The 26,304-nt window shown below is 53.1% G+C and overlaps 1 protein-coding gene across 8 annotated transcripts in view; it reads left to right on the top strand.

Moving 5' to 3' along the window:
• Kiaa1614 (KIAA1614 homolog) overlaps positions 1-22,591 on the top strand; it is a 38,476-nt gene extending 15,885 nt beyond the window's left edge. For 4 of the 8 annotated variants that reach the window (XM_006250087.5, NM_001427644.1, XM_039091362.1 and 1 more), the window contains 7 exons: positions 2,996-3,139; positions 9,426-10,936; positions 12,259-12,415; positions 14,160-14,400; positions 16,990-17,117; positions 17,771-17,955; positions 21,352-22,591. In XM_006250087.5, coding sequence (XP_006250149.1) covers positions 2,996-3,139; positions 9,426-10,936; positions 12,259-12,415; positions 14,160-14,400; positions 16,990-17,117; positions 17,771-17,955; positions 21,352-21,545 — 2,560 coding nt within the window. In that variant the 3' untranslated portion in view covers positions 21,546-22,591. Of the gene's footprint in view, positions 1-2,995; positions 3,140-9,425; positions 10,937-12,258; positions 12,416-14,159; positions 14,401-16,989; positions 17,164-17,770; positions 17,956-21,351 lie in introns of those variants that run through there. The other 4 variants (XM_006250088.5, XM_039091363.1, XM_017598985.3 and 1 more) reach the window with 3 other exon arrangements.
• Positions 22,592-26,304: the final 3,713 nt, after the last annotated feature.

Genomic DNA, 26,304 nt, shown 5'->3' with positions numbered 1-26,304 from the left:
GCTGGTGGTGAATAAAGATGCCAACAGTCAACAGCTTGGCAGAAGACGCACAGGCAGGGTTTAGCACCCCAGGACTTCCGACATCAGGGAAAGAAGGTGAAGGGAGGAGGAAGCCCCCATGGGTCAGATGACAGACAACATGACACTTGTGTCAAGCACTCATCTGTGATTGAGCAAGGATTCTGGATGGTGTTTTCTTCTCCACTGGAAGACACAGGAAACTCTACCATTCAGCTCCTCCAAGGCTTCAGGCATCTGCATGGAAGGCACAGCAAGAGGAGAGACAGTGTCAGCACATCCACTGCTCCACCATTTCTCATTAGGAAAACAAAAGGCCTCCCAGGAATTCTGAGACCTGCAAAGAAGGAGGTAGAAACAGCTTTTGAATGACTCAAAAGCGTTTTTAAAAAAATCTGTTGAGCGAGTTCTCATTTGAAGTCATAGAACACTCACTTCCTAGTTTGAAAATTGTGTTTGAGGAGCAAATTAAACATCCAAACTTCCCAAAATCTTCCTAAAAATGTATCTTAAGGAAGCCAAATAGGTCCAAATGATGGCTGTTCTACTGTATAGAAGACTGTTGACTAAGAATATGGAAAGCAAGAGAATCAGAAAAGCCCACATTCTGTAAATCCTATTAAATTAGCAATTTAGTTTAAAAAAAAAAAAAGAAGAACTGGATTGTGGGTTTCAGTTCATGATAAGAAAGGTTGTCCCTCAGGCCCTTCTTTCTCTCTTTAGTCCAGGGTCAGATTGGGGTCTTCCTCAGGGAGAGTTTGAACCTATCTTTCTAGAGTGGTGGGCAACCCTTGGCGTGGTGTTAGGAGGTGGGCGATCGCAGGAGCAGACTTGGCATCCCATAGTGCTGCCAGCTTGTTTCACTGAGGCGGTGGGGAGAGGGAGAGAGGGAGGGAGGGAGGGAGGGAGGGAGACAGAGAGAGACAGAGACTGGGAGGGGGGGTACACCCTTCTCAAGCTGACAGGGCCACCGTCTCCAGGGTGCACAGTGACGGCGGGGTCCTTGCTTTGCTGACCTTGGCTGCAGTCTGTGAAGGTGGCTGCCACTCTCCTCCCTGCTTGGCAAGTTGCAGTATAGATGCCTCCAGGCAGCCAGAAAGCCTGCCTTTCTAATCAGTGGAGAGAAACTAGCTTTGTCTGCCAGACTAAAGCAGGGCAGTTGATGAAGGGGGGAGGGTGGTGGACAGCTGTTCCTAAAAGGAAACGGCGAGGCTAGAAATGGCTTAGAAAGCTGGGGGCAAGGCTGATCTCGGCGGCAGCATCTGGCCAGCTGCCGAGGGGCCCTCCTGCCTGCCCACCAGGCCTTGTGACAAATGCCCTCCGACAGTCGCAGAAGCACAGCTGTCACCGGAAGGCTGTGAGCATGTCGGCTGGAAGCCAGAGGCCCACTGCTGCAGGGGCACCTCTGTGCATGGTGACCTCATTATCTCTGCTGTTGGAACTGGAGCCCTCGGGAGCACAGCTGTGGTTTGGGGAGCTGCTTTCTCTGGAAGCCATGTCAGGGAAGCCTCTCTTGCCAATGGAGGCCTCGTGGGGCAGCAGGCCTGCAGAAGTGCTTTTGCATCACTGTGGTGAAGCCCTCCTTCCGAAGGCCCGCCTGGCCCTGCCAGAGCTCATGGCACAGACGGTGCCTTTATCTAGCAGCCTTTCCCCCTCTGGCCCACAGCAATGTTCAAAACACAGGACAAAAACACAAAAAAAACCCACATCATCTGCTCAGAGCCAGTTTAAGGATGTCCCAAGGAGCCTGGAGGCTTTGTCCACTCCTGTCCTAAGAGTCCCTGGGACCTTTTGAGATCAGGGTGTGGCGTAAGGAGGGATTTGGGGGTATACCAGGAGTGAGATCTATGCCCTCCTAAGCCTTTGGCTAAGTTCTCTTTCTGGGGACCCTCCCTATAGGCAGAATCAAGCACATGTGGATGCTGGAGTTACATCAAAGCCTGTCTGACCTCAGCCACAGACATCCTTGCCCACCCCGGCACCCATGGAGGGAGAGAACAGGACATGGAATATAGGGTTAGGAGCGGATGGGGTTGGCTGTCGTCTGCATCACTGCCCAGCTCTCAAATGTGTCCACATTCCCCTCCAGTCCTGACACTCTCATCTGTCAGGCTCAGGGAACACCTGGCCCTGTCCAGCCTGGCGGTGAAGAGGGACTCTGTGGAGAAAGCCATCTTGTCATGGGGACATGTGGGCTGTCCTTACTCCTGGAACTCGGGTGTCACGTCTGGGATACAGCTTTGGAAAGAGGCTGTTGTCATTTCTGCAGCTGTGCGCTGACCAGGGAGGCAATGCATCTGGTTAGTGGGTCAGCACCAGAGGACCCTTGTTATTATGAAAGTCGAGCCATATGTTGGCTTGGTTTGAGTCCAGCTTAATTTCTCTCGCCCTGACTCTGTGAGGCCCGAGTCGACTCCTCCCGACAAGTCTGGATTGAGACCATGACAAGAAAACACCAGGATTTATAAAACGTTATCCCCCAAAGGACCAAGACTATAACAGGCGGTGCCTTGGCCCCGTGGCTAAGATGGGAGCCGGGGACAGTGCTGTGTGGGCTCCAGTGGGTGCTTGTGTAGGTGTTGTGAGACAGAAGGAGACAGGGAGGCCATGCATGGAAAGACCATCTGTCTGGGCACAGGCCCAGATGCATAACCTCGGGACCTTCTCCTTCCCTCTTCCTCAAAGCTCCTGCTTCTGCCCGGGGAGCCAAAATAGAATAATCAGACCACCATGCCCGTTTTCCAGCCCCTGAGCAGAGGTCCAAGGTCAGGTTGCTCCTCTCTGAGCTCAGGGTGTTTCCCAGCCTCGGGGTGGGGTGAGTGGGGGGAGAGGAAACCTTGTGCATGAGTAAGAAGGGAAAGGCTGTGTGTAGAAAGCTTTTCCTGGCAGAGCTCGGCTTGACACCATTAAAGCCTCCTAAGCTGCATTATTTTCTCCTAATCCCCCACTGTCCATCCTGGCCGGTGCTACCCTGCAGGACCTTTGTTCCCAAGCTGGAACCTGTGCTGAGCGCCAAGCATGAGGAAGCCAAGCATCTGCTCGGCCGTGCCCGCATGAAGGCCAAGACCCAACCTCTCCGAGCCAGCCATGATATTGTGCCCATCATTGCTCAGGGCAGCCGGTGAGTGAGGCTTACGTCAGGCTGACCTGGGAGGGCTTGTGGCAGGGAAGGGTCAGTGGGACAAATAGCTGAAATAAGGCCAGAATGCCTCTGTTCTCTCCTGTGTGTGCGTGTGCGCATGCGTGTGTGTGTGTGTGTGTGTGTGCATGTGCACACGTGTGCACACTTGTGTGTTGAGCATCTGCAGTGTGGTTGTTTAGTCAGTCAGCACCACAGTGGAGTGCCATAGGTTGAGATATAAAGGTAAATAAAATGTGTGACCCGTGCTCTCTGGGACATAGAGATCACAGTCTCCAGGGAGAGCGACAGACCAACACCTAATCAGTTCTGTGTGTTAGCGTGGGGAAGAGGGACGCGTGTGTGCAGAGGTGGCAAATGTGTCACTGCACCTGGAAGGGACAGGTGAGGCTCTGAAGGAGGTAGCTCCCCAGATGGGATTTACGGGAGCTGTAAACATTCACTGGACAGATTCGGGGAGGAAGCTGTGAGAGGAGGCACTGTGCTCCAGAACCCAGGCAGCTTGGAAGAGAGAAATCTATGAGGTAAATCATGAAGGCTAGAGAGCGTCATAGAGGCCGGCTGTGGAGGACCTCCAGATCCACTGAACAACCACTCATAGGTTCCTGCACTGCTTTGGGGCTACCGAGATGGATAAAGAGGGAGTTAACAGATAGAACACGATAGCGTAGCGTGCCTTTCTACGGTGCCCTTCTGGCCGTGAGCAGTGGGATCTGACAGAGAAAGGCTGTGACTATGGTACTCATGGAAGGTTCAAGAAGACAGGCATGGTGACTTCCCAGAGATGCCCACAAGCCAGGGCCAAGCTGGCTCACCAGGCAGCAGACAAACACTGCCCACATTGAGATCTGGCCCTGCCAGTAGTTCATGTGTGCCTTAGGGAGACTTCTGAATTATTAGCGATCATCTTCCAGGGTGAGAGGTTACCTGAGCTGATGTACAAAAGGCCCACTTGGTATATTAAGTGCTGTGGACCCATGGGCTGCCAGCTCCAGGTTCCCAACACCTCATTAATCAGCTTGGAGGGCAGAAGAAGAGGAGGCATTCAGGACAGAGCCCAGAGTTCTGACTTGTATCAGAGTGTTCATGGGCCCCTAGCCAAAGGGTGATGCCTAGGTTCAGGCTCAGGCTTTAGAGGGGAGGGGTCCCAGAGCAGCCATCAGAGATGTTTATTGAGCCGCTGGATACAGGATCATTAGAGGTGAGGCCAGACCTGGAGATGTGAGTCTTATGGTGAATGCATCCTGCTGGAGCTGCAAGGGCGAGTGCATCCAGTGTGGAGAGACCAAGAGAAGAGGCTCGGGATTCTTGGACTAGCACCACATTATATGACTGCCCATGCCACGTGTCTGTCCCCGGCTTCCTGCTTGTTCTTTTTATGGTACCCCTTGAAGAACTGCTTACATGTGGAATTCTCTCTCCCCCCACACAAACGCAGCCATGTCTTGCCAGACCCAAGCAGGCCCACCTCTGCAAAGGGCTTCACAGGTATGGTGGGCGTATTGGGTCTGCTTGACTTCTTCATCACTCTGCCTTAAGGAGGGCTCTTAGTAAAACCGAGTCATGTGCTCTTTGACGGGGGAGGGGGATGCTGGAACTGCTTACTAAAGGCTCAGGACATTCACAGAGCCACCACGACTCCCTTGCAAGTAGAGGCCTCTCTATTCAATGTCACTGTGACTCTTAAGAGAGGAGAACAAGAGACCCCAAATCCTAGTAAGTGTGCCTTTCAGGCTAGTGTTTCCTTTCCACAGTGTGCCTTGTCTCCCTCTAACTAGAGAGGACTCACTGGGATGGCGGCTTCTTTTCCACATATCCAGAGGGAAGTCTTAGACAGCCAAGGTACTCCTGCCCGGTTTTCTATGGAATTAGACTGGAGTGGTGGAGTGGTGAGGCACACATAGACAAGACTCTGCAAAGCAGACTTCCATGTGCTTTGTCCTTTTGGGAACCTCCTTCCCTAATTCATCCCGGCTATTCTTTCACCCCAGGAGCTATTGTGAAGTAGGTTCCCGCTTTCCTGGCTCTGAAAATGCTATAAAAATGCAAGGTGACCTACTTCAGCAGCTGCTGTGTCCAGAAAAGAATTACTATGACTTGGCAGCGCTGGTGAATCCTCAGAGGGTAGAGCTGAAAAATCTGCACCAGATGGCTCGCTGTAGCTGCTTCAAAAGGTTACGCTCCATCAGCTCACCCTGGAGGGCAGGCAGAGTTAACGTGGGGATGCCGTGCAGGCTCCCAGGCCTCAGCTAGAAGCAGAAGGTCCTGCCCCAGCCCCTCCTTACCACTCCTTCCAAAAAACAGCTTGGCACAAGAGGAGGGAGGAGGGGCAGGCAGACCAATCTGTAGACTACTCTCTTCAGCCTAGGACTACCTAGAGGAGCCTGGATCCTGGCCTTTCCCAGGAGGGAGGGGTGGAAACAGATGTGTTGTCCGGAAGCCAATTCAAATAGAAATTGAGCAGCTCCTGGAAGTGTAAGTCATCGCCACCTGGGGAAAAGGCAGACTTAGGTTGGTATTAATCCTGAGAGAGTGTCCTGGGAGGTTTGTCCTGTGTGACCAGAGGCTGTGTGTGGCTGTAGAGCTGGCAACCAGCAAATCAATCGTGTGTCCAGGATAGCACTGTCACTGACATGAGGGAAGGGATTCTCCTCCCAAAGGCCATGCACCTTCAGCACCACAGCGGAGGCTCTGAGCTCAGCTAGAATCCTGTTCTTCCGGGGCTTCCCCTTGAGAAGCAAAGCAGCTCTTGGTGTCACTGCCTTAAGTGCATGTGTCCCGAGGCCTCTCCCCTCCCTGTGCCTGTGTCTGTGTGGCTGCCTAGGGCCTTGGAATCTGAATTATTGCATTGCAGGCTTTCATGATTAGATCTTTATTTTATTCTTATGATGATGATGATGAGGTAGGTTTTGTGGGATTTTGTTTTGTTTCATTCTCACTGTGTGGTCCTAGCTGGCCTGGAACTCACTTCGTAGCTGAGGATGGTCTTGAATTCACAGGCATTTACATCTGTCTCTGCCTGCCAAGGGCTGGAATCAAAGGTGGACACCACCTTGTCCATCAGTGTCTTGCTTATAAGATGGGATCTCACTCTGTAGACTAGGCTCTCTTGTAGTCAGAAAGTCCTCCTGCCTCAACCTCTTGAACGCTAAGATTGGGGATATGTATCAACACACACAGCTATTGTTTTTCCATTTAAAATAAAAAATAATATCTCTCTTTGAAATGAATTCTGAGATGGCTCAGTTCAGCATCTGTGTGTAAACTTAAGGCTAAGGCGGGGGCTCATGGAATACAGACTATTACTGTATCGCCCTGAGAACAGACTTGCCTTTTTTTTTTTAAAGATCTCTTTATTTATCATGTATAAGTACACTGTAGCTGCCTTCAGACACACAGAAGGGAGCATTGGAACCCGTTACAGATGGTTGTGAGCCACCATGTGGTTGCTGGGAATTGAACTCAGGACCTCTGGAAGAGCAGTCAGTGCTCTTAACCGCTGAGCCATCTCTCCAGCCCCAGACTTGCTTTTCTTTACCAGAACTTACAGCCCACTTTGCTCCAGCAAAGCAGGGCATTGGCCCTGGATCCCAGGAGGTGGAAGGGGTGGTTCTGAGCCGGGTGCAGATTCTTCAGTGAGCTATGCTGTGCTGTAGAGACCTGACTGCCCAGCTTACCCCGCCTGCGTGCTGGGGTTACCACTTCTGTGGTGGGATAGCACGTGTTTGCTGTAGTTCTTCCAACACTAACATCTGACTCTGTGACAGACGGAAAGTGGGTGGCACAGGTGCTCAGAGTGGGGACACATCATCAGGAGGTATTTATTCTGAGTTCTCCAGAGAAGCACAGCCAATAGGCTGTGTCTGTATATGAGGAGGCTTGCTTTTAGAATTGGCTCCCAGACTTGTAGAATCCTGGTAATCCCAAACCTGCAGGACAGGCCAGCAGTTCGATGCCAAAGTCAGCTTGCAGGCAAAATCCCTTCTTGCTCCAGAGAGGTCAGAGGTCAGCCTTGGTTTACCTCAGGCCCTCAACTGCCAGATGAGGCCTACCACATGACAGAAGGTAATCGGCTTCATTCAAAATCTGTCAGGTTAAACGTTAATTTTGCAAAAAAAAAAAAAAAAGTCCTCTGTGGTAACAGCTAGAACAATGTTTGACCAAGTATCTAGGTGCTGGAGCCTACCAAGTTGGCCTTAGATCAGCCATTGTGTTTCCAGCCATGGAGATGCTGCCTGTAGTCGGTACAATCTGAGAACTTCTCAGAGATCTCCACCCAGGTTCAGCCAAGCTCTTGACTTACTCTGTAGAAAAGGATTTTAGGATAAGCCTTTGCGAAGCAAAGTGGAGCTTATTAAAGGAAGGAGGGCACGTGCTCAGAGAGACAGGTTTGAGTGTGCCATTGAGAGAGGCACGTATTTAAGTGTCCCATCAGTAGTTAGGCATGTGGCTTTTGTGGCCATTGAAGTTACAAAGGACAGGAGCCAGAGCTGGAGAGGAAACAGGGAAGCAGCAGAGGCCTTGAATGTTTAGCCCAAAGGCTGTCACCGTGCCCTGTTTGTGGGTGTTGTGACACTGGCTGTACTGCATGAGGAACAAAGTCAGGAGATTTGGGGGAAACAGGATAAGGGGCCACTGCACTTAAGTCAGTCCCAAAGACTTAGTCCATGGGTCAGTGGGGAAAGCTCCAGAGAGAAAAGGAAGTGTGGGCCTTGGGTCTGGGCCCATTTACATAACTCTGTTACCTGGCTGTTGGGGTCCTGAGATAGGACTTGTGGGCAGCTGAGCAGGATGTGACCACCAGCTAGTGTTTTCCAGATCCAAAGCTAAAAGAGGTACACAAGATTCCCCAGCACAGCAATCTGAAGGCAGATGTGGGTGTGTGAGGTAGGACTAGAGCAGGAACTCTGCAGTTGTCCTAGGAGAGGCACCAGGGTCTGCAGTCCATCCCAGCAAGGCCCGAGGGATCCTGAGTGGGAATCTCCTATCAGGGATGCTCCAAGTCTCAGACTTCCAGGCACACAGAATAGCCATGGAGGCCTCTTCCTACAAGGGTTTTGACCTTAAAACTGTTCCTCATGGTTCACAGGAGGTTGGTCAGGACTCCCCTTGGATACCAGAGCCCATGAATGGTCAAGCTGTTGACATAAAAGAGTGTTGCTTTTGCACCTCAATTAGCCACATCCTTCTGTGCACCTTAAACATCCCTAGGTTACCCACACCCCTCAATGTGATACAAGTGCTTCGTACTGGTAGCTACTTCGTAGTATTTAGGGCCTCTCTTCTATTTTGTACTGTTCAGTGTTTCTCAACCTGTGGGGCTTTAACCCTTTTGGGGTTGAATTACTTTCACAGGGGTCACCTATTAGATGTCCTGCATATTGGATATTTACATTACTATTCATAACAGTAGCAAAATTACAGTTATAAAGTAGCAATAAAATAATTTTGTGGTAGGGGCCACCACACCATGAGGAACTGTACTAAAGGGTCGCAGTATTAGGAAGGTTGAGAACTACTGCTTTTAAGGGGTAACAAAGAGAATAAGGTCCCTACATGTTCTGTACAGATACACAGATACAGGGTTTTATTTTCAAATATTTTTATTATGTGATTGGTCAAATCTGCTGACTGTACATGTTTATGCAACCCATCACAGCCCAGTCAGCTACTTCCTCACCTCACACCCCCTCATACACACACACACACACACACACACACACACACACACACACACACACACACATGCGCGCACGCACACCACACACACATACACACCACACACACATACACACCACACACACACATACACACCACACACATGCACACACACATACACACACATGTGCACACACACATACACATACGCGCACGCACACACACACATACACACCACACACACACACACACACACACATGCACACACAGCACATATACATATCTTTCTTCTGCACAGTTCCTAGTTTAGTAGCTTTTCTTGTTAACTCATGCTGGGCCCCAGCAGCAGAGTGTGAGTTAAAAATAAAGAAAGCTGTCTCAGTTTTGTTGAGCAGTGTGTCCTAGGATGTTTTGAGATGTTCTCATCTTGCAGGACTTGGGGCTTGTCCCATGTCTTCCCAAGAGGCTGACTCGGGGTAAACTTGTGGATGTCAGTACCACTGAGCACAGTGTGCCCCAGAGTGGTGAGGCCCGGGCCAGAACACATCCAGGGCAGTGCTGCTTCCTCTCCACCTTCCTGCATGTGACTTCTCTCCTGTCTCTTCACTAGAAATGGCCAGAGAAGCCCAGCCCCGGATGTGAGGACCACCTCTGCCTCCAGAGAAAGCCTCCAGAATGGGAACTTGAACGACCCCTCCAGTGTAGAGTCCAGCAATGGGCAGTGGCCCAAACAAGGAATGCCCCTGTCTCATGTCCGTTTTGAAGATGAGTCTGCCCGCGAGGCTGAATTCCGGTACCTGGACCGGCTTCAGCAGCGCCAGCGTCAAGTGTTAAGCGCAGTGCTACACGCTGTGGACCAAGGACCTCTACGCTCCAAACCGGACCTGACCAACTACGTCAACCACAGCGTGGGAAATGTCTCATTTCACAGGGCTGTGGGCTGCCTGGACCACAGTAACGTCCCTGCACCACCACCTACATGGGACAATGAGAGGAAGTGTCCAGCCTGTGGCAGCTGCCTCAAGGACCATTGCCCTGCTGAGGGGAGAGCAGCCTCTGACCTGAGGGTCCTCCGGAGTCTCCAGGCTGCCTATGAGGCCGAGGCAGTACTGCTGGGTCCCTGTAATTCCCATGGCTTGAGCTCCCCATTCCCAGGGCTCCACACAGAATGGATCCGGGAAACACACATCACAGACACTGTTGCCACACACCCTGAGGAGGACTCTGCCCCGGACAGCACCCACAGTTCAGACAGCCAGACAGACAATAAGGATGCCAAGACCTCTCAGCCCAGCAGGGCAGGTGAGCAGATCCACGCCAGCAGCCCACGGGTGTGGCAGCATGGGTCTAGGCCCCAGGGAGGTCCCAGGTGGTCCAGAAAGGAGACGGTGCTGCCCTGTGGACTTCAGGCCTGGTCTCACCTGCCCAAGCTTGATGTGGTTGTAGGGGAGGTACCAGAAGCCAGGGGACCCATACCTCAGGGGACTTTGTTTCTAAAGGAAGATGCTGTGCCTAAAGCTGCCGTGGAACCTAAGAGTCCTTGGTCCCAGGGGCAGCTTGGACTACAGTTAGGAAGTCACTGGGCCCACCCCGAGGACTGCAGGACTCCATGCAGGACAGCTTATGCTGTGCCATTTTCCAAGAAGCATGGGTCCTCAGGATCAGGCCAACCAGATCAAGTTCCTGAAAGCCATGAGCCTCTGGAAACTCTCTGCACTTCACCCCACCAACAGAGCCATGAAGAGCCCTCTGCACCCCTCCCAGCTTTGCAGCCAACTTTGCCCCTCCCCCCTGATGTGCCAACCCCTCCTTCTTCAAGGAAATCCCTCTGCCCCATGCCTCCAAGGAGGTCAGTCCAGACTGGAAATCACAGGCAGGAGCACCAGGTGGATAGCCCCCTGCCTCTGTCCCCTCCAAGAACTGTGATTCTCACCCCACCCCAAACCCAACCCTACAGCCCCCAGGTCAAGCATCCACTGCTGGACCTGTCCAACAACAGCTACAACAGCAGTGTCCCTCTAGGACTGCAGGGACCCTCAGGAGCAGCTGTCCACAGGGGTAGATCTGTCAAGGACCAATGTTATCAGGAGCCTGGGCTGCCTCTGGAGAGCAATGGAGATGGTAAGGATTGCTGTCACTCACTCTCCCTCCTAATCACCTCAGATAAGGCCCATACCCTCCACCCCCCACTCCCCAGCACCTATGGGTCCCTCAGAGCAGCAGCAGGCGTGCAGGAGGTAGGGGAGCATGGAACTCTGAGGTACGCAGGGAAGCTCCAGTCCACAGCTAGAGGCTGGGCTGTGTGGGAATTTGACTCTGTAAACTGAGAGGAACTGTTGTTTAGAAGGGTAATTACCCGACAATCACCGGCCTCTCCCACCATCTCTCTTCTATGCCCTGCATTGCTCTGTTCACTGTTGATCAGGCTCCTGGGACAAGCTTGTACCTGCCCTGGGCACTGTGGGGTATGCATAAAATTACTCCAGCGGTCCCTGCCCTTAATGCTGTCTGTGGGATGCGGTGACCAGCAGGGGGAGTGCTACAGCAAGGTGCTGCTCGGAGCCCCGCTCGGCCCTGGCTGCCTGACCTGCAGGTAGATCCTGAGGCTGCCAAGGCCCCTTGTCCTTGGGAGGAGGAGTCATGCCGTGGGCAGATTCTGTGTTTGCAGACCCAGGCTCTGATCCCCACCGCTGTGATCCCAGCGGACAGCAGTGAAGTCGCTGAGGCAAAGCCCCTCTCCCCTAGGTGTTCTGCCTCCACACCGTGCCCAGCTGTGGCTCCCTCTCATGTGGGTTCCAGGCTGGCGGCTGGCGTGAACCCAGCCACTTCCTGCAGACCCTCTGAGACACAGTGGGCTTTCTGGAAACCCTGGGTCTGCACCTCCTTGAGAATTTAGTGAGGGTTCTCTTAGTGACAGGACCCCTGGGTGAACACTTCCTCTCTCCACACTCATCTAGACAGGGAGGGTTAAGGTGCACCCTGTCCCATGGCCACAAGGGCAAGGCTACGAAGGGCTCAGTCTTCCTCCGTATCACCCAGTGCATAAAATGGTCCTAAAATGGAAGCTATGGTAGAAGCCGAGACAATTCTAGATTTTTCCCCAGTTCTTGACTGTGTCCCTTGGCATAGAATGGACATCTCACAAGTAACTTCCCGCTGAACAAATACTTATTAGGTGCTCTGCTGGGTGGTGGGGGAGGGGGAACAGTGGTCCATAACCCACCCTTGTCCTCAGAGTTTCCAGTTTAGAAGATACTGCTCCAGGGTGGGCCCTGGCTACCTTCACTGAGTGCTTCCTGGGGCATTTACTGTTTCTGCTCCTATCTATGGCTCCCTCCTCTCCCCATTGTCTCCTGCCCCTCAGGCTGAGAAACAGGCCTTTCCCCTCCCGCCCCCCACTGTGACCCGTGGGGTGTAGCAGGGTGGCACTGTGACTGTTGCAGGAACGCTCCAGGACTCTCTCCAATTAGCAGATGTCGCCACTGTCAATCCTACAGCTATCACCCTCTCCCTCACCTCAGAGGAGCCTGAGCGCAGCCAGGAGCTGGGAGGAGGTCCACAGAGGATGGACTGTAGCTCTGGAGGCCACATGCCCAGTGGGTGAGTGGCAGGAGCAAGCCCTGATTACATAGGGCATGCTGGACGGGGGTGTACCACCTGCAGCAGTTGCATCACTGACCTTCCTCTTCCAAGTTCTGAAGGGTCCCTAGACCACATCCTGGTACCCTAAACCACCCTTCCTAGTGTGTGTGTGTGTGTGTGTGTGTGTGTGTGTGTGTGTGTGTTGTTGTTGTTGTTGTTGTTGTTGTTGTTGTTGTTGATATATGTTCATGGGGAGCGGGTCCAGTATCTGGGGACACATAGGTGTAAGTATGTATACAGACCAGATGTTAACATTAGGACCTTACTACATTGCTCTGCACCTTGTGTTTGAACGCCAGATCCACTTGTCTCTGTCCCAGACGGGGGTTATAGACATGCTCCGCCATGGCTTGGCTTTTAAATGGGTACTGGGGCTCTGAACTCAGGTCTTCAGGTGTACATGCCAGGCACTTCCTACTCCCCACCCCACCTTTTCCATTCCTCTTATCTGATGGACCTCACTGAGGCACTGAGGAATCTGCCCACCCTTGAGCCCCAGCTACTATTGATATGGCCGAGAACCACAGCCCTCCAGGTGCTCCGAGGATGCAAACGGATCCCATTCTATGCATCAGCTGGGGCCTAACTATCTGAGGCCTTGCCTTAGGACCTCCTTGGACCAAGTTCAAAGTTTAGGTAAACCTGGCCCTTGTAAGGGCTTCCCCAGCTCCAGATTGTACCCTGCGACCACATGGCACACACAGACATGGGTGGATGGTTGCCAGAATGCCAGGTCCGTCTGGCCAGTTTCTCCTGGACATCTCTCCCAAGTATCTAGCTGTCCCCTCAATAAAAACTCCATAGTTGCTTTTCCCATACCCCCTTCCCAGCAGCCATGCTGCTGTCCCCACAGCTTAGACCCTGAATCCGCCTCCTCCTGCTTTTACCCCATTACCCACCAGTAGTCCTCTCCAGCCCCCAGCCTCTCTCTCTACCTCTGGTCTAAGCTGCCTCACTTCTTAGGTGCACGAGGGAATATTTTCTTTAAAACCCAATTACATGGTATCATTGTCCCACTTAAAGCCCCACAGTAGTCTCCCCTCTCCTTCATTTCCGAGGCTGACAGTGCTTGGTTGGTGTGGTGGGACTTGCCTGCCCGCCTGGCCTCACAGCACCTCATCCTGCTTTGCTCGATACCTGGCTGCTGTCATTGCTGTCATATCAAACCTGAGTCTGCCCAGACAGAGGCCGCCGCTGTCCCGTGTACCTGCATTTCTCACTTCAGGCTTAATGGCCTGATCCTTTCCAGTCGTTGACCCTTGGTATAAAGATGGTTTCCTGCCAAAGAGATCTTCCCTGGAAACTATTAAAAACAAGAACCTAGTCACACCCTGCTTTACCCCACACATCACTGCGAATGGCTTCTCTTCTTCATGTGGTCTGTTGTTAAGCTTCTATGAAGGAGAGGAGTGAATGAATTATGACAGCCCATGGCCGGGGCTAACCTGGATGATTCTCCCCACGCCTGCGTGCTATGACAGGGGCTATCCCAGACTGTTCTTCCCAAAGCTACTTTCACAGAGCACCTGGCAGAGTCTGCGTGGCTCTCCCTGCTACAGCCTGATTGTTAGGTCCTCCCTGAGGGAGGTACTGGTCCATTTGGGGCTTGTGGAACCCTAGGATTCAGGATGCCGGCAGCTCTTGCCTTGCTTGAAGCTTTCTCCAACCACCTCATGCCCTCCCTCTCCTCCTTGTGTTTCAGAGCATCTCTTGAGGCCAGTGCAGGGCATAAGCCACCCTCAGTTGCTCATTCTGAAGGGAACAAGAAAAGGAGGGGTAGTATTACCTCCACCCTGGGGCTCAAAAAGCTTCTCTCAGCCCTGGGCCACACGCCCCGGCCCAGACTTGGCACATCCAGAAGCTTCAGTGTGGAACAGCTGCAGCCCTCAGCACTGGCTCCGCAGACCAGCGCGGTGAAAAGAGCCCCATCATTACAGCATCTGGTGAGTCCTGGGGCCCTGGACGATAGGGTGTGGCCCCAGTGGTGCGGTCTTACGGAATGAAGGGGAGGCACGTCCAGGTCACAGCAGTGGGGAGCCCCTAGTGTCCTCACAATTGGCTCACAGGGCTTGTGCTTACCGTATATGAGTTCCCCCTAGTTCTGTTTTCCCACCCACCACCTACTGTCCTCTCTCTCTCTCCCTTAAATTTGCCTGTTTCCTGCAGAGCTCATGCCCTGGTCATTCTTTACTCCTTGGCCACAGTGACTCTTAAGTCCAAATGCGCTTTCTTTTTTCTCTTTGTTTCCTGTTTCCTTCCTTCTTTCCTCCTTCCCTTCCTTTCTTTCTGATTTATTTTCTCTGTGTGTTTTGCCTTCATATATGTCTGTGCATCTTGTGCTGCCTGGTACCCACAGAAGCCAGAAGAGGGCATCAGATCCCCTCAGGACTGGATTATGAACAGTTATGAGCTATTGTGTGGGTACTGGGTATTGAACCTGGGTCCTCTGGAAGAGCAGGCAGTGCTCTTAACTGCCCAGCCATCTTTCCAACCCCAACAATTACGATCTCTAATGTCACAGCAAGCCTTGACTGGCCTCTTTGTTCTGGTCTTTCTCCGGGTGGCCTCCATAGTGGGTTTTCTGAGGATGCACAAACCTGGTCATTTATCATGGTCAGAACAGAGTTGAGACCACCAGTGTTGTGAGGGGACCTGCCATCTGCTGCTTTTACCTCTCCTCAGTCTCCCAGAACACTCTCGGCCTCTGTTGAATAGACCCCTTTGCCCTTCTGCAGTCAGATCACATAGTCTGACTGAATCTGCACCTGACTGCCTCTACTGTCTCTGCCTGATGACATCTATCAGTTCCTTCCTTGGTATTCAAGGTGTGCCTCCTTTAGAAGTCACCACAGCCCTCAGGCTGAGGGGCTTCTGCTGTTTGCCTTCTCACACAGTGCTTCATTCCTCCACACCTCTCTCCCCTCACTGGAATATGATGTCTCTGCCCCCAGGACTGTCTCAGTACCTAGTGGACCCAGTTCAGGTTCAGTGAACACAAGGCACTAAACATCTCTCCTTCTGCATGCCAGGCCTAGCAAATCACCTCAGCACACTCTCCTCTACCAGGCTTCCACAAGCCTGCTCCATGCTCGGAGCTACTCTGTTCTCTACTCCCTCCTAATGCTGCGACCCTTTAATACAGTTCCTCATTTTGTGTCCACTCCCAACCATAAAATTATTTTTGTTGCTACTTTGTAACTAATTTTGCTAGTGTTACAAATCACAGTGTAACTGTCAGTGTGAAAATATGCAGGATATCTGATATGCGACCCCTGTGAAAAGGTTGTTCAACCCTCAGAGGGGCCTCCACCCTCAGGGTGAGAGCTGCTAGTCTAAGGCATTGGAATCTTTCATTTCAAAGGCCGAGGAGGGGAGAGAACGCAGGGTGAATGGCAGTCCATGGACTGATTTCACTCAGGGCAGTGTCTAGGAGTGGAAGTCCTGTGTGGTGAGTGTCAGCTGACTGGAGAAGCGAGGGTGGGCTGGGAATGAAGACAGCACAGCATGACCTCGTGCCTCTGGGAACTCCCGTTAGACCTCTCAGGTGTGGAGCTGTGAGCTGTGGCCTTTGCATTTCTTATCACAGGAGTTTCTCCATAAGCCCCTCAAGGCAAACGACAATGTCTCCTGGGTCTCCAAGGTCTTGCTGTAGTTTAAGCTGAGTGGCTGAAGGCAGAGAGCAGCCTGGTTAAAAAAGGCTAAAACATGCAGGAAGGATGGCACAGAAACTTGCAAAAACTGGGGAAAAATCAAGCTAAGAGAAAAACCAGTCTCTCCCAGAAGCACAAATGCCTGAGCCTTCACCCCTAACCAGCACATACAACACCTTCTCCCGTGTCTCATGCTCCCTCCCATGTCCCATGCCTCCTCCCATGTCCCATGCCTCCTCCCATGTCCCATGCCTTCTCCTGTGTCCCCATGCCTCCTCCCGTGTCCCCATGCCTTTTCCTGTATCCCATGCCTTCTCTGGTGCTGTCTTTCTTTTGCCTGGGCACCTGTCCTGTTTTTTTCAGCTAGTGAGCTCTAGCTTCCAGCCTCTCTCTGGGCCAGCTCCTCCTCTGTCCGCATACCTTCTGGGTCAAAGCCTCTCTGCTCCCAGTTATAAGCTCCTGGCGCTATCCCGGAGCTATCACGTTACCTAGCTCACCCTATTCCCAGCTGAAAGCATTCTGCTCTAGGGTGTGTCTTAAGTGTGCTACCAGAGAGCCACGTGCCCAGCCCCTCCCCTTTGGACAGGATCTCCTTGTGTCTCTCTGGCTGGTCTTAAGCTCCTGAGCCTCCAGCGGAGGCTTCTGAGTGCTAGTTAAGTTTGCATTGTAAGATAAGCACAAGCTTAGTGCTGAATGCTTTGGATGCCTGTGCAGTCCCATCTCCATGAGCAGGACCTGCTGACTCTTGCTAGGCACCCGGGTGTGCTCACCAAAGCTGGCACCAAACAGTGTTTTCTTAGAGTGACCTCGGGTTTATGGTTCCCAGCAAATCCCCTTCCCAGGCTTTTCTTCTCACCTGTAATATTGGGCCTTCCCCACTAGGTGTCACCCTCCCATCAGCATCGGAGAACAACTTCCTTCCAGAACCTCCATTCTCTGCTAGGTGGCAAGGGAGACCGGTCTAGCCTTTACCTGGTAGAAGGGTCAGGGGACAGCAGTGCACCCAGCAGGTAAGCGTGGCACAAGTGACCCAAAGAATAAACTTGGAGTGGTACCATAGCCCTGAGCCCGTTTGTCTCTTTAAGAGGAAGTGAAGCAGAGTAGCTGAGTCTTGCCCTCCACAAATCTCTAATATGGAGAGACAAAGTGACACAGACATCTCAGAATGACACCTCTGTGCCCTTGCCATGTGCGGTGAGCACCGAGAGGCACAGGTTTGCTGGAAGGTGGTGCTGGCAGCCTTGAAGCCTCTCTCCTTTGTCCGATGACATCCTGAAGTCAGTGTTCAGAGTTTAAACACAGCCAAAGATTTGACATCAGGCCCTCTTGGCTATCTGCTTTTACTCAGGGCTTCATGGAAGGACTTTGTGGGGGAAGGGCTCCTGAAAACATTGTATCAAAATACAGCTTTCTTCAGGTTCTCAGAGGTCTCTTTCTAAGATGTTAGAGACCACCGTCCTTGCTTCAAGTCTCTCTGGCCTGAGGAGCCACCAGCAGGTGTGGGAACTGCCTGTCTCCATCCCAGGGAGCTCATTTTGCTGGCTGAGGTCAGAGAAACCAGCTTCTAGTGTCAGGCTCCTATATCAGAGATGTGGGTCACCTTAGGGACAAGAAAAACTGTTGTTACCTAACCCCATCGTGACTGTCTTTGGTCTCCTTGTAGGCCAGCCAAGGCCTTTCCCCGTCGTGCCCTCAGTGTAGAAGATGTGGGTGCCCCCAGCCTGGCTCGTACTGTGGGCAGAGTGGTGGAGGTGTTCCCAGATGGCACAAGCCAGCTGCAGCTGCAGCGACCCCCAGAGGGCACCTTTGGTTTCTGTGTGGCCTATGGCAGTGGCCGGCGAGACTCAGGTATGCTGTGGGGATCCTCAGCAAAGTACCTGGGGTGTGGTCAAGTTCCTTCTAGGCAATGGGGAAAAGCTCCCCTTGTCCTTCCAGAAGTTCTTCCTGGGTGCCAGGTCCCAGGAGCCGCCCCTGCTGAGGGGGTGGAGCTGGCAGATTTGACTCCAATGTCCCCCAGCCGCCCTGTGACATCTTGAGATCAGCGCCTTCAAGGCTGTTCCAGAGGGGCAGAGGAAAACTGTCTGTGCATGCCAGTTCTCTGCTTTTGCTTTGATGTGGTTGATGTATTCCAACCGTCCGGTCCTCCAGCTGGTGTGTCTGGGCTTGTGGAGTGGGCCTGCCTGTCTGCAGTCCTGTCCACAGTCCTCCCTCCCCAGCTCCTGGAGGCTTTGTTCACATGGACGGTGGCTCCAGGTGCCTGGCTCGGTTGCCCACTGTAAGATAATTCAATAGCAATATTGGTGAGTTCTGACTACTTCTTGGCCCCTCTACATCCAGGAATCCTTCATGGCAACCTGACCTGCCCAGGCTAAGCCCATGGTCCTGAATGTGTTTGGGTACAAGAACCCCTGAAAGCTATCCCCAGGGTAGGCTTAGCTTCGGGGAGACTGGGCAGAGGAGGGAGGGATGACTTGAGAAGAGAAGCCCAGGAGCCTGTGCTGCTGTGCCCTGCCGAGGGGAGGTAGTCCTTCCTGCTCGACTGTCTCCTAGGCCAAGGCTGTCTAACTGTGAAAGCCCTCCTGCTGCCGCTTCTGCAGCACAGCGTGTGTGCTAGCCCCTGCCCTGTTGTTCACCACTCAGCTTCTGTCAGTGAATGTGCCAGGTGCCTGCTTGTAAGGCTCGTGGATGCCGGGGTCACAGCGCAGCAGACCTCACAAGTGTGCACTCCAGCAAGGGTGCCAGGCCAGAACTACATGTTTGTTTCATATGTTTTCTATCACAGGCGCGGCATAGTGAAAGGCACCCAAAAGCAGAGATTAATAAAACAGGCATGGCCGGAACTGGGTAGACAGGCTTGAGATGACACTCGAGTGGAGGCAGGACAGAAGAAGGGGGGAGCTATGTGGGGTCAGGAGATGAGAGTCGAGGAGAGGGGCAACCAAGTGTGAAGGTCCTAAAGGGCCATGGTCCTTGCCATTAGGGAAACCAGGTTGGCTGGGAGCTGAGCTCAGAGAGGCTGCAGGCTGCAGGCTGTCCTGTCCTAAGAGACCTGGAGTTTTCTCACCGAGTGGGAGAGGATCCACCTTCATCTACTGGAAGAGATTTTAGAACAGACAGGTGCTAGCTAGCTGTGCTGAGAATACACAACGGGACAGGAAAGGGCACTGACCTGATGTCTAGAGTCCAGGAGACAGAGCAAATGGCAGATGGCATGAGGGTCGCCATGGAGATGGTGGGGGGGGGGAGCCTATAATTTGACTGCATTGCAGTTAGTGGGACCTGAACTTTCTGGGAGAGTTGGGAGGGAGACAGAAAGAGGGGGGAGGGAGGGAGGGAGGGAGGGAGGGAGGGAGGGAGGGAGGAAACATGTGTGGTTGGGAATGGTGTGGGCCTCCCCAGTCTGGACCTAGGGAGAGTCAGATGTCAGTGCAAACAGGGAACTGACATTTAGGAAGCCAGACTGAGTGCCATCCAGGCTGACTAGGTGGTGCGCCGCTCTTGCTGCTGTATTTGGCCACCATATGTCACACAGGGGTCTCACGCTAGGCAGTGTGGTGGCTGCTGGCACTCTACCTCAGGCCTTCCTCTACCTGCTTAGGCCAGTTCCCTGTGCCTCGGAGGAGAGGAGCCGTGGTCTGGGGCTGCCCTGGCCCCTTGCTAAGCTGAGTCAGGAATGTGGCACGTATCTCATCTGACACCACACCCACGAAAACAGCAGGCCCTGCCTTCTGCTTCTAACCAGCTACCACATAGGCGTCTAACATCCTTAACAAAGGCTGTCTCCAGCAGACCATGTGCCAGAGTTGCCTCCCAGTCACGATTTCAGCTGGGAAGCCTACCCAGGTCTCCCTAAAATGGCTGCAGTGACGTCAGTGTCTGGTCTGGGTGGCTACACTCTTTTGGGTTTTGTCATTCCTCCCCACCTGCCTCTCCTGCTGCATACCAAACACTCCTGTGGGTTCCCATGGGAGGTAGGGGTGGCTCTGCTCTCCCTGCCACCAGCCTGTAGACCCAGCAGGTTAGCTGTTCAAGCAGCACGAAAGGAGACCAAGGACAGGGTGGGATCTCACTGGGAAAGCCTTCTGCCAAAGAACTGTAAGCACTTGGTTATTTGGAGACGGGGCCTCAATGGAAAGGCTCCAAAAGGGACAGCCACACTTCAGACAAATGGGTCAAATAGCCACAGACCTTTAGTAAAGGACTTGTAGACTCCATATTCAGAGGCTGGCTTCTCTGGGACCCAGGGCTACAATGAAGGGGGAGCCTCTGGGTCCATAAGGCAAGGTACCACCTCCCACAGTCCACGATGCTGCAAGCCAGAGATGGACGCACCAGAACAGACATCCTGCCAGTGCCAAGCACCTGACTAGGGAAAGGCCTGGGAGAAGGTATCATGTGGACAGCCACTATGTGAAGGGGTCAGGACTGCTCACCTGTCCCCAGACCCCACTGTGTTGTCAGCTGCTGGAGAGCCACTCGCAAAGGCTGTCCCCCTCTGTCCTTAGCGGCTGGCTGTGCTCGCACAGAGAGAATGGTAGTGGGCTCCAGCTTTCCCCAGAGGAACCTCCCATATATGCTGTCAGCTCAGGGCAGCTGACGGAGAACCCCAGAGATGCCCAGCTCTCAGGTGGACACTGCTGTGGCAGCAGTGGCTGGAGACCTGCCTTGTCAGCCCAAGCCCCCATGGCCTCTCCTACAACACGGCTTTCTTGGGAGCCAGCCACGAGTCCCTGACAGGTTTGATCATTTTACAACCCAAGAAATGATCATGCTGGCCAGGGTGAGCCTCTTGGAGTGGTAGAGCGAAGGGTGCAAGAAACAGGCAAGTACATTGTAGATGTGGGCATCTATTTTCCATGGACTTTGGCCACATGCCACCAAAGCCCAAGTGAGGAACTGAGTGACCCTGAGGCCAGGGACTCTGGACCAGATTTGGTCTCTTCATACTCCAGTGACGTGTCCCCTGCCTTGGCCTTTGGGCCTGGGTCACTTGAGCAGCACAGTGCACACTGCTATCCGAAAAGCTGCTATCAGAAAAGGGTAAGATTAGTTCCTTCGTACTAAACAGAAGATGGATAACGTCTTCAAGCATCATTTGCATGGGTTTTGCTGTTTTGAAAGAGGCCACAGAGAAATGAGGTTAAGTGTGGGGTAGGGGATTACAGGGGACACATGATATCAGTTGTAAGGGGCATGTCACTGTTTTCTGCATGATTTCTCATCCCGCCTCCCTTTCCTTTACAGGGCTGTATGTGCAGGACATGGCTGACCTGGATACGGCCAAGCTGTACTCAGGGCTCCTTGGGGTAGGGGATGAGATCCTGGAGATGAACGGGGCCAAGGTTGCTGGGCTGGGCTTGGCTCACATCAACGAGCTGCTGGTGCGTGTGGAGAGCTTGTCGATTCGTGTCTTGAGACAACGGCCTGTCCCCCAGTGACCCAGAAGTACTGCTGTTCTTGCTGATGCTCCTTCAGGACCCCTGACCCACACACACAGTAGGAGGGGCTAGAAACGTGCCACCCAGAGATACCATGAATGTAAAATGCAGTTCACAGATCAGCCTCTGTCTGGGTGTGGCAGAAGCTGTTCTGATGGGCCACCTGTAGGAAGAGGTACCTGTGCCCATTCAGGATACTAATTTATACAGGTCTGGGGACAGGGAATACTGGTTTCTTCCTTCACAGAAGTTGCCATGTTCCTTTGTTGGAGCTAGAGAGGACAGCAACTGACTAATCCTTGAGTTGGCCCTTGAAAGCTGGCCCTTGAGAGCCAGCTTCAGCTTTTGGCCACACTCGCTGAAAAGGCTCCCCAGCCCCCAGCACACCAGACACAGCGTGGCCACATTGGCTTTGCGCCCCATCTCTTTCAGCCGTAGCTTGCTTGGTTCCCATATGACACTTTGCTTCTGATCCAGAAAGGGCTCAGTGTCTTGGCACAGCCTGACAGCCAGGAGCACACATTCCTAACTGTGTGTTCTGTGAAGTATGGCCTGTCAGGAGCTCTGTGCCCCTTCTGGGTATGCGAACTTCTGAAAGAATCTGGGAGCCAGAGTATTAAGAATTACTAGGAATTTTTACGACCAACACAAAGTTGAAAAATGAAACTATTGCCATTTGCAGCAAGTATGGCCATGGTACGAAGGATGTGGGGGGTCAGCCCAGCCCACTCTTTGCCTCCACCCCTGCCTAGTTGTGGCCTGGCCTGGGCGGGCCTTGGTCTTTGTTCTCTTGTCCAGCTTGGAGACAGGGCTGCAGCTGGTGTCTGGCTGTCCCCCAGCTGCAGGGTTTCTATCCAGACCTCCCTGGTGGCAGCTGTGGGTGGGCAGCAGGTAGGGAGGCTGTGAGCGGGGGGTGGGGGGTGGCCATCCCACCTAGGCATAGGGCAGTCTGCTCAGCTCAGACGCTGCTCAAGGGTTCAGGACTCTAGATGCCTGGACAGGTGTCAGTCTTAAATTATTAAAAAGCCAAAGCTGCTTCCACTGGAGTTGCTGGATTCTGTTTCCACTTCATCTCTACCAGCCCTAAGAGGTCTGGGGCAGGGCAGGCGCAGATGGGTACAGGTATAGCCAGGGGACATTTGGAGGGGACATGCAAGGAGGCCTGCAAGGGTAGGGTCACGGCCAGGGTAGTTGCAGAAGGCCCTGCAGAACTTGAGTCATACAGGAGCCCTGGCAAGGCTGAGATCGGAGAGAACAGAGCTAAGAACCTTGGGCTAGGTGGTGTTGGGCACAGCTGCTTTGGAACTTGCCACAGTGCCAGCTATGGTTAAAAAACAAAACAAAACATCTTTCATCTGGATTGGGCTGACACGAGTGTCATGGGCAGTTTTTATCAGACAAGGAAGCCACTGAGTGTTGCTGAGAGATGACAGAGGAAACTAACCTGTTTGGGGAGGAGACTGGAACATTTGCACCAGAATTCAGTTAAAACCCAGAGGCTGGGGAGAGGAAGGGAAGTGGGGGAGTGTCCCGGAGCCCCGAGAGTGCAGGACTGGATGGCTAGGGCTGCCCCAGGCTGGAGAAAAAGCAGAAGGGGGGGTGTAGTAGGTGGGTAGAGTGTCCAGCATATCGAGTGCATGAAACCTCAGGGAATAGAGGACACTGGAGCACCCCAGAGATGAATCTGCCCCATCCCTTTCCTGCAGAAGCCACAGCCAAAGGGAAATCCTGGTGACCTACTACAGCAGTGGGTCTCAACCTGTCTCCAAAGATGTTTACATTCAGTTCCTAACAGTAGGCCCACTACAGTGCTAAAGTGACAACGAAATAATTGTATAGTATGGGGTCGCCACATGAGGAACTGTCTTAAAGGGTCACAGCGTTAGGAAGGTTGAAAAACCTTGCCCTGCTGGCGTCCCCAAGCCTGGAGCTGCCGCTGAAGAAATTTCATCTTGGAAAAAGCATCAGTAGCAAAAGTCACCTCTGCTTTCTGTATCGCAAGGTCACTTGTCTTCTGGAGAAATGCAGTGACAGGGCTGGGACTGGGAGAGGACAGGAAAAGGCTGGAGTGGCAGAAGTTTCTGCTGGCTCCTGATGTATCCTAATCTTTAGACAGGGCCAACCAGGAGTGTCCTGCTTCTTGTCCTCCGAGAGGTGGGAAACCCAGCTTGGTGCAAGTGCCGATATCAGGCTCCCCATCCCTGTCTGCTGGTGTGAGGCTCACCTGTCTTCTCTAGCCTTCCTCTATTTTTCCTCCCTCAGTGGTGGAAAAGGACAGAACTGGGATGTGAGAAAGAATGTGCAGGGTAATAGTCCCTCCTGTCTCTGACCTGGGATCTGAGGCACCCCTGTGGCCTCTGCTTTCCCCTGAGGCAAAAGCTGTGGTTCCTGGCATGCATGCGTGTGTTAGGGGAGCACTTTGCTCTCTCCAGCATCTGGCCCGGTCTCTGTACTCTGCTTTACCTAGAGAGCTACTGGTGTGGTTTAGCCCTCCTCCAGATACTGCACCATCAGAACATTCTAGAATGTAGTTAATTGCCCTGAGCCTGGTCTGGTGCAGGCTGGAGGGGTGGGAGAAATGAGGAAGACTCCATCAACATACAGAACAAGGAGGGGCAAGAATACCACACCATTTGGGCAGTGCGGCAGTGTCGGACATGGTGCAGCCTGGTGCAGAGCCAGAGGTATGGTGGTGAGGAGGGAAAAGGTGCTCCTAAGCGTGGCTTTGTGAAGTGAATGGGAATTTTTAGTGAGAGCAAGGATGCTCAGGCGTAAAAAACAAACAAAACCTAGCCTGTGCAAAGATGTGCATTTCCCCTTGAATAACCACATCCCTTAAATCCACAGAAAGCGGTTGGTGTTGGGGACCACAGAACAGAAAGTACCAACTTTGGCATGATCTCCTAAGGGGCTGCGGGGCAAGGATGGGTGGAGTTTGCAGGGGATCGCAGAAGGCACTATTTTCAGTCAAGCCACGCTTCTGCTTCTAGGGAGGGGACACTGGGTGACCTCTAAGGTGTGCCTCTAAGGTTGCACAGGATCTGGTAGGAGTTGGGAGCAGGATTTCCGTCGCCAGGCACTGTTGGTGCTGGGTTCACCTTGGAGACAAGACAGGTGTGCCATGGAACTTGTGGCTGGTGAGTGACCTTCACCCTGCCAGCCAACCACAGGCAGCTCTGCTGCAGCTTTGGTACACATCCTAAAACACAACAGCAGACTAGGGTGCGACCAGGCAGGTGTCCCTGCGGGTCTGGGCAGGTGACAGACTAGTTGTCAGCTGCAGCACCTTCAAGGCTGGCCACTGAAGAATGTTAATAGATTGGCTTGCTCCTGCCAGCTGGGGACATCACAGCATTGTGCACAGTGGCCTGCATGAAGAGCTCAGTCTGCTCTGGAGGACGGTGCAGTGGAGGCTGAGGGAGAGGCAGGTGAGCAGAACCCATGGAGGAAAGGTACCGTAGGAGAGACCAGGGCAGCCTGGGGTGGAGGAGGGGCATGCAGGCTACAGTTGACCCAAGGCAAATGCACACTGGACCCAAGTGTGTGTGTGCAGGGATGGGCCACAAGAGGCGTGCCTCAAGCTAGAGGTGCAGTGGCAGGCAGTGGTGCCACCCTATCTGCTGACCTTTACAGGGAGGGGATGCTGTTCTTCACTTTCAGCTTTGAGGCCCTTCGGGAGAATGAAGTCCAACCTTCCACCCCACCACCAGCAGGAGAGGGGTTTCTCTGGCCGTGTTTCTGACTGTAGTAGACATCTAAAGCAGGATGCATTGTGGGGAGTGCTGGGGAGCAGAGAGCTCCTCCCACGGGCAATGACAAGTTCTATACCACCTTAGGTTGCGTTGGTAGAACTGATGAAACCCAGGCACGGTCTTTAGAGGTTATAGACCAGTCATGGAGAAGCCACAAACCTAGAAGCAAATGTGATGACATAACTGGACTTCCAGGCCCATCACAATGGCTCGGGGAAGAGGGCTTACCACTGTGGGTGTTCCCAACAGCCTTGGTTGTTGGTTGCCCTTGCACTGGCCTCCAGCTCCACACATTTTCCTTTCTGTTTATCTGTGGCCTTTGCTGACTCTCCTCCACCTACCCTGGCCTGGCAACCTTTACAAGGATTAGAGAAGTATCTGTCCTGGGAGCAAACCATGACACTACATGCTGGCATTGGTTCCCGGTCCCCTTAACCCTCGCACAATCATGCAGTCAGGGACTTTAGATTGTGACTTTTCCTCAGTGCAATTATCCTTCAGACTTACCTGGCAACAACTGGTCTGTCCTGTGCACCTGCCCAAGCCATTTCTTCTATCCCCAGGCATATTCTGGAGCAATTCAAAAGCCCCTACCATCCCCGGATCCCTTCCCACCCTGCTCTGTCAAGTCTCTTTCCAGTGCAGCCAGAACACCTGCTCAGAAATGGCAGCCTTCCTTGGCAAACTCTGCCCAGCTCTCAAAGGCTGTGGGTTTGGCCAGGTCGCTGTGCTGGGCCCAGGAAGGGAGCTGCTGGGACTGGCTCAGATACTGTGCCCACAGAGCCAGGGCTCAACAGCTGCCCTGCCAGTCCTGGAGGGCATCCGGGACTGTTCTGTGGATGCCCAGACACCTGCCAGGCCTGTCTTTGTCTTGTCCTTCTGCAATCTGGGCTCAGGCCTCTATCACAGTGTGGGGCTGCCCTCGGGGCTCTGGCTTGGTGCCAGCACTGAGGGGAGGCCTGCTTTGTGCTTTGGGATGCCCACACCTCCTGAATGGAGTCAGCTAT

The sequence above is a fragment of the Rattus norvegicus genome, chromosome 13 (assembly GCF_036323735.1).
Source record: "Rattus norvegicus strain BN/NHsdMcwi chromosome 13, GRCr8, whole genome shotgun sequence".
In the NCBI taxonomy this organism is placed as follows: domain Eukaryota; kingdom Metazoa; phylum Chordata; class Mammalia; order Rodentia; family Muridae; genus Rattus; species Rattus norvegicus.
This window is presented reverse-complemented; position numbering and strand designations above follow the sequence as displayed.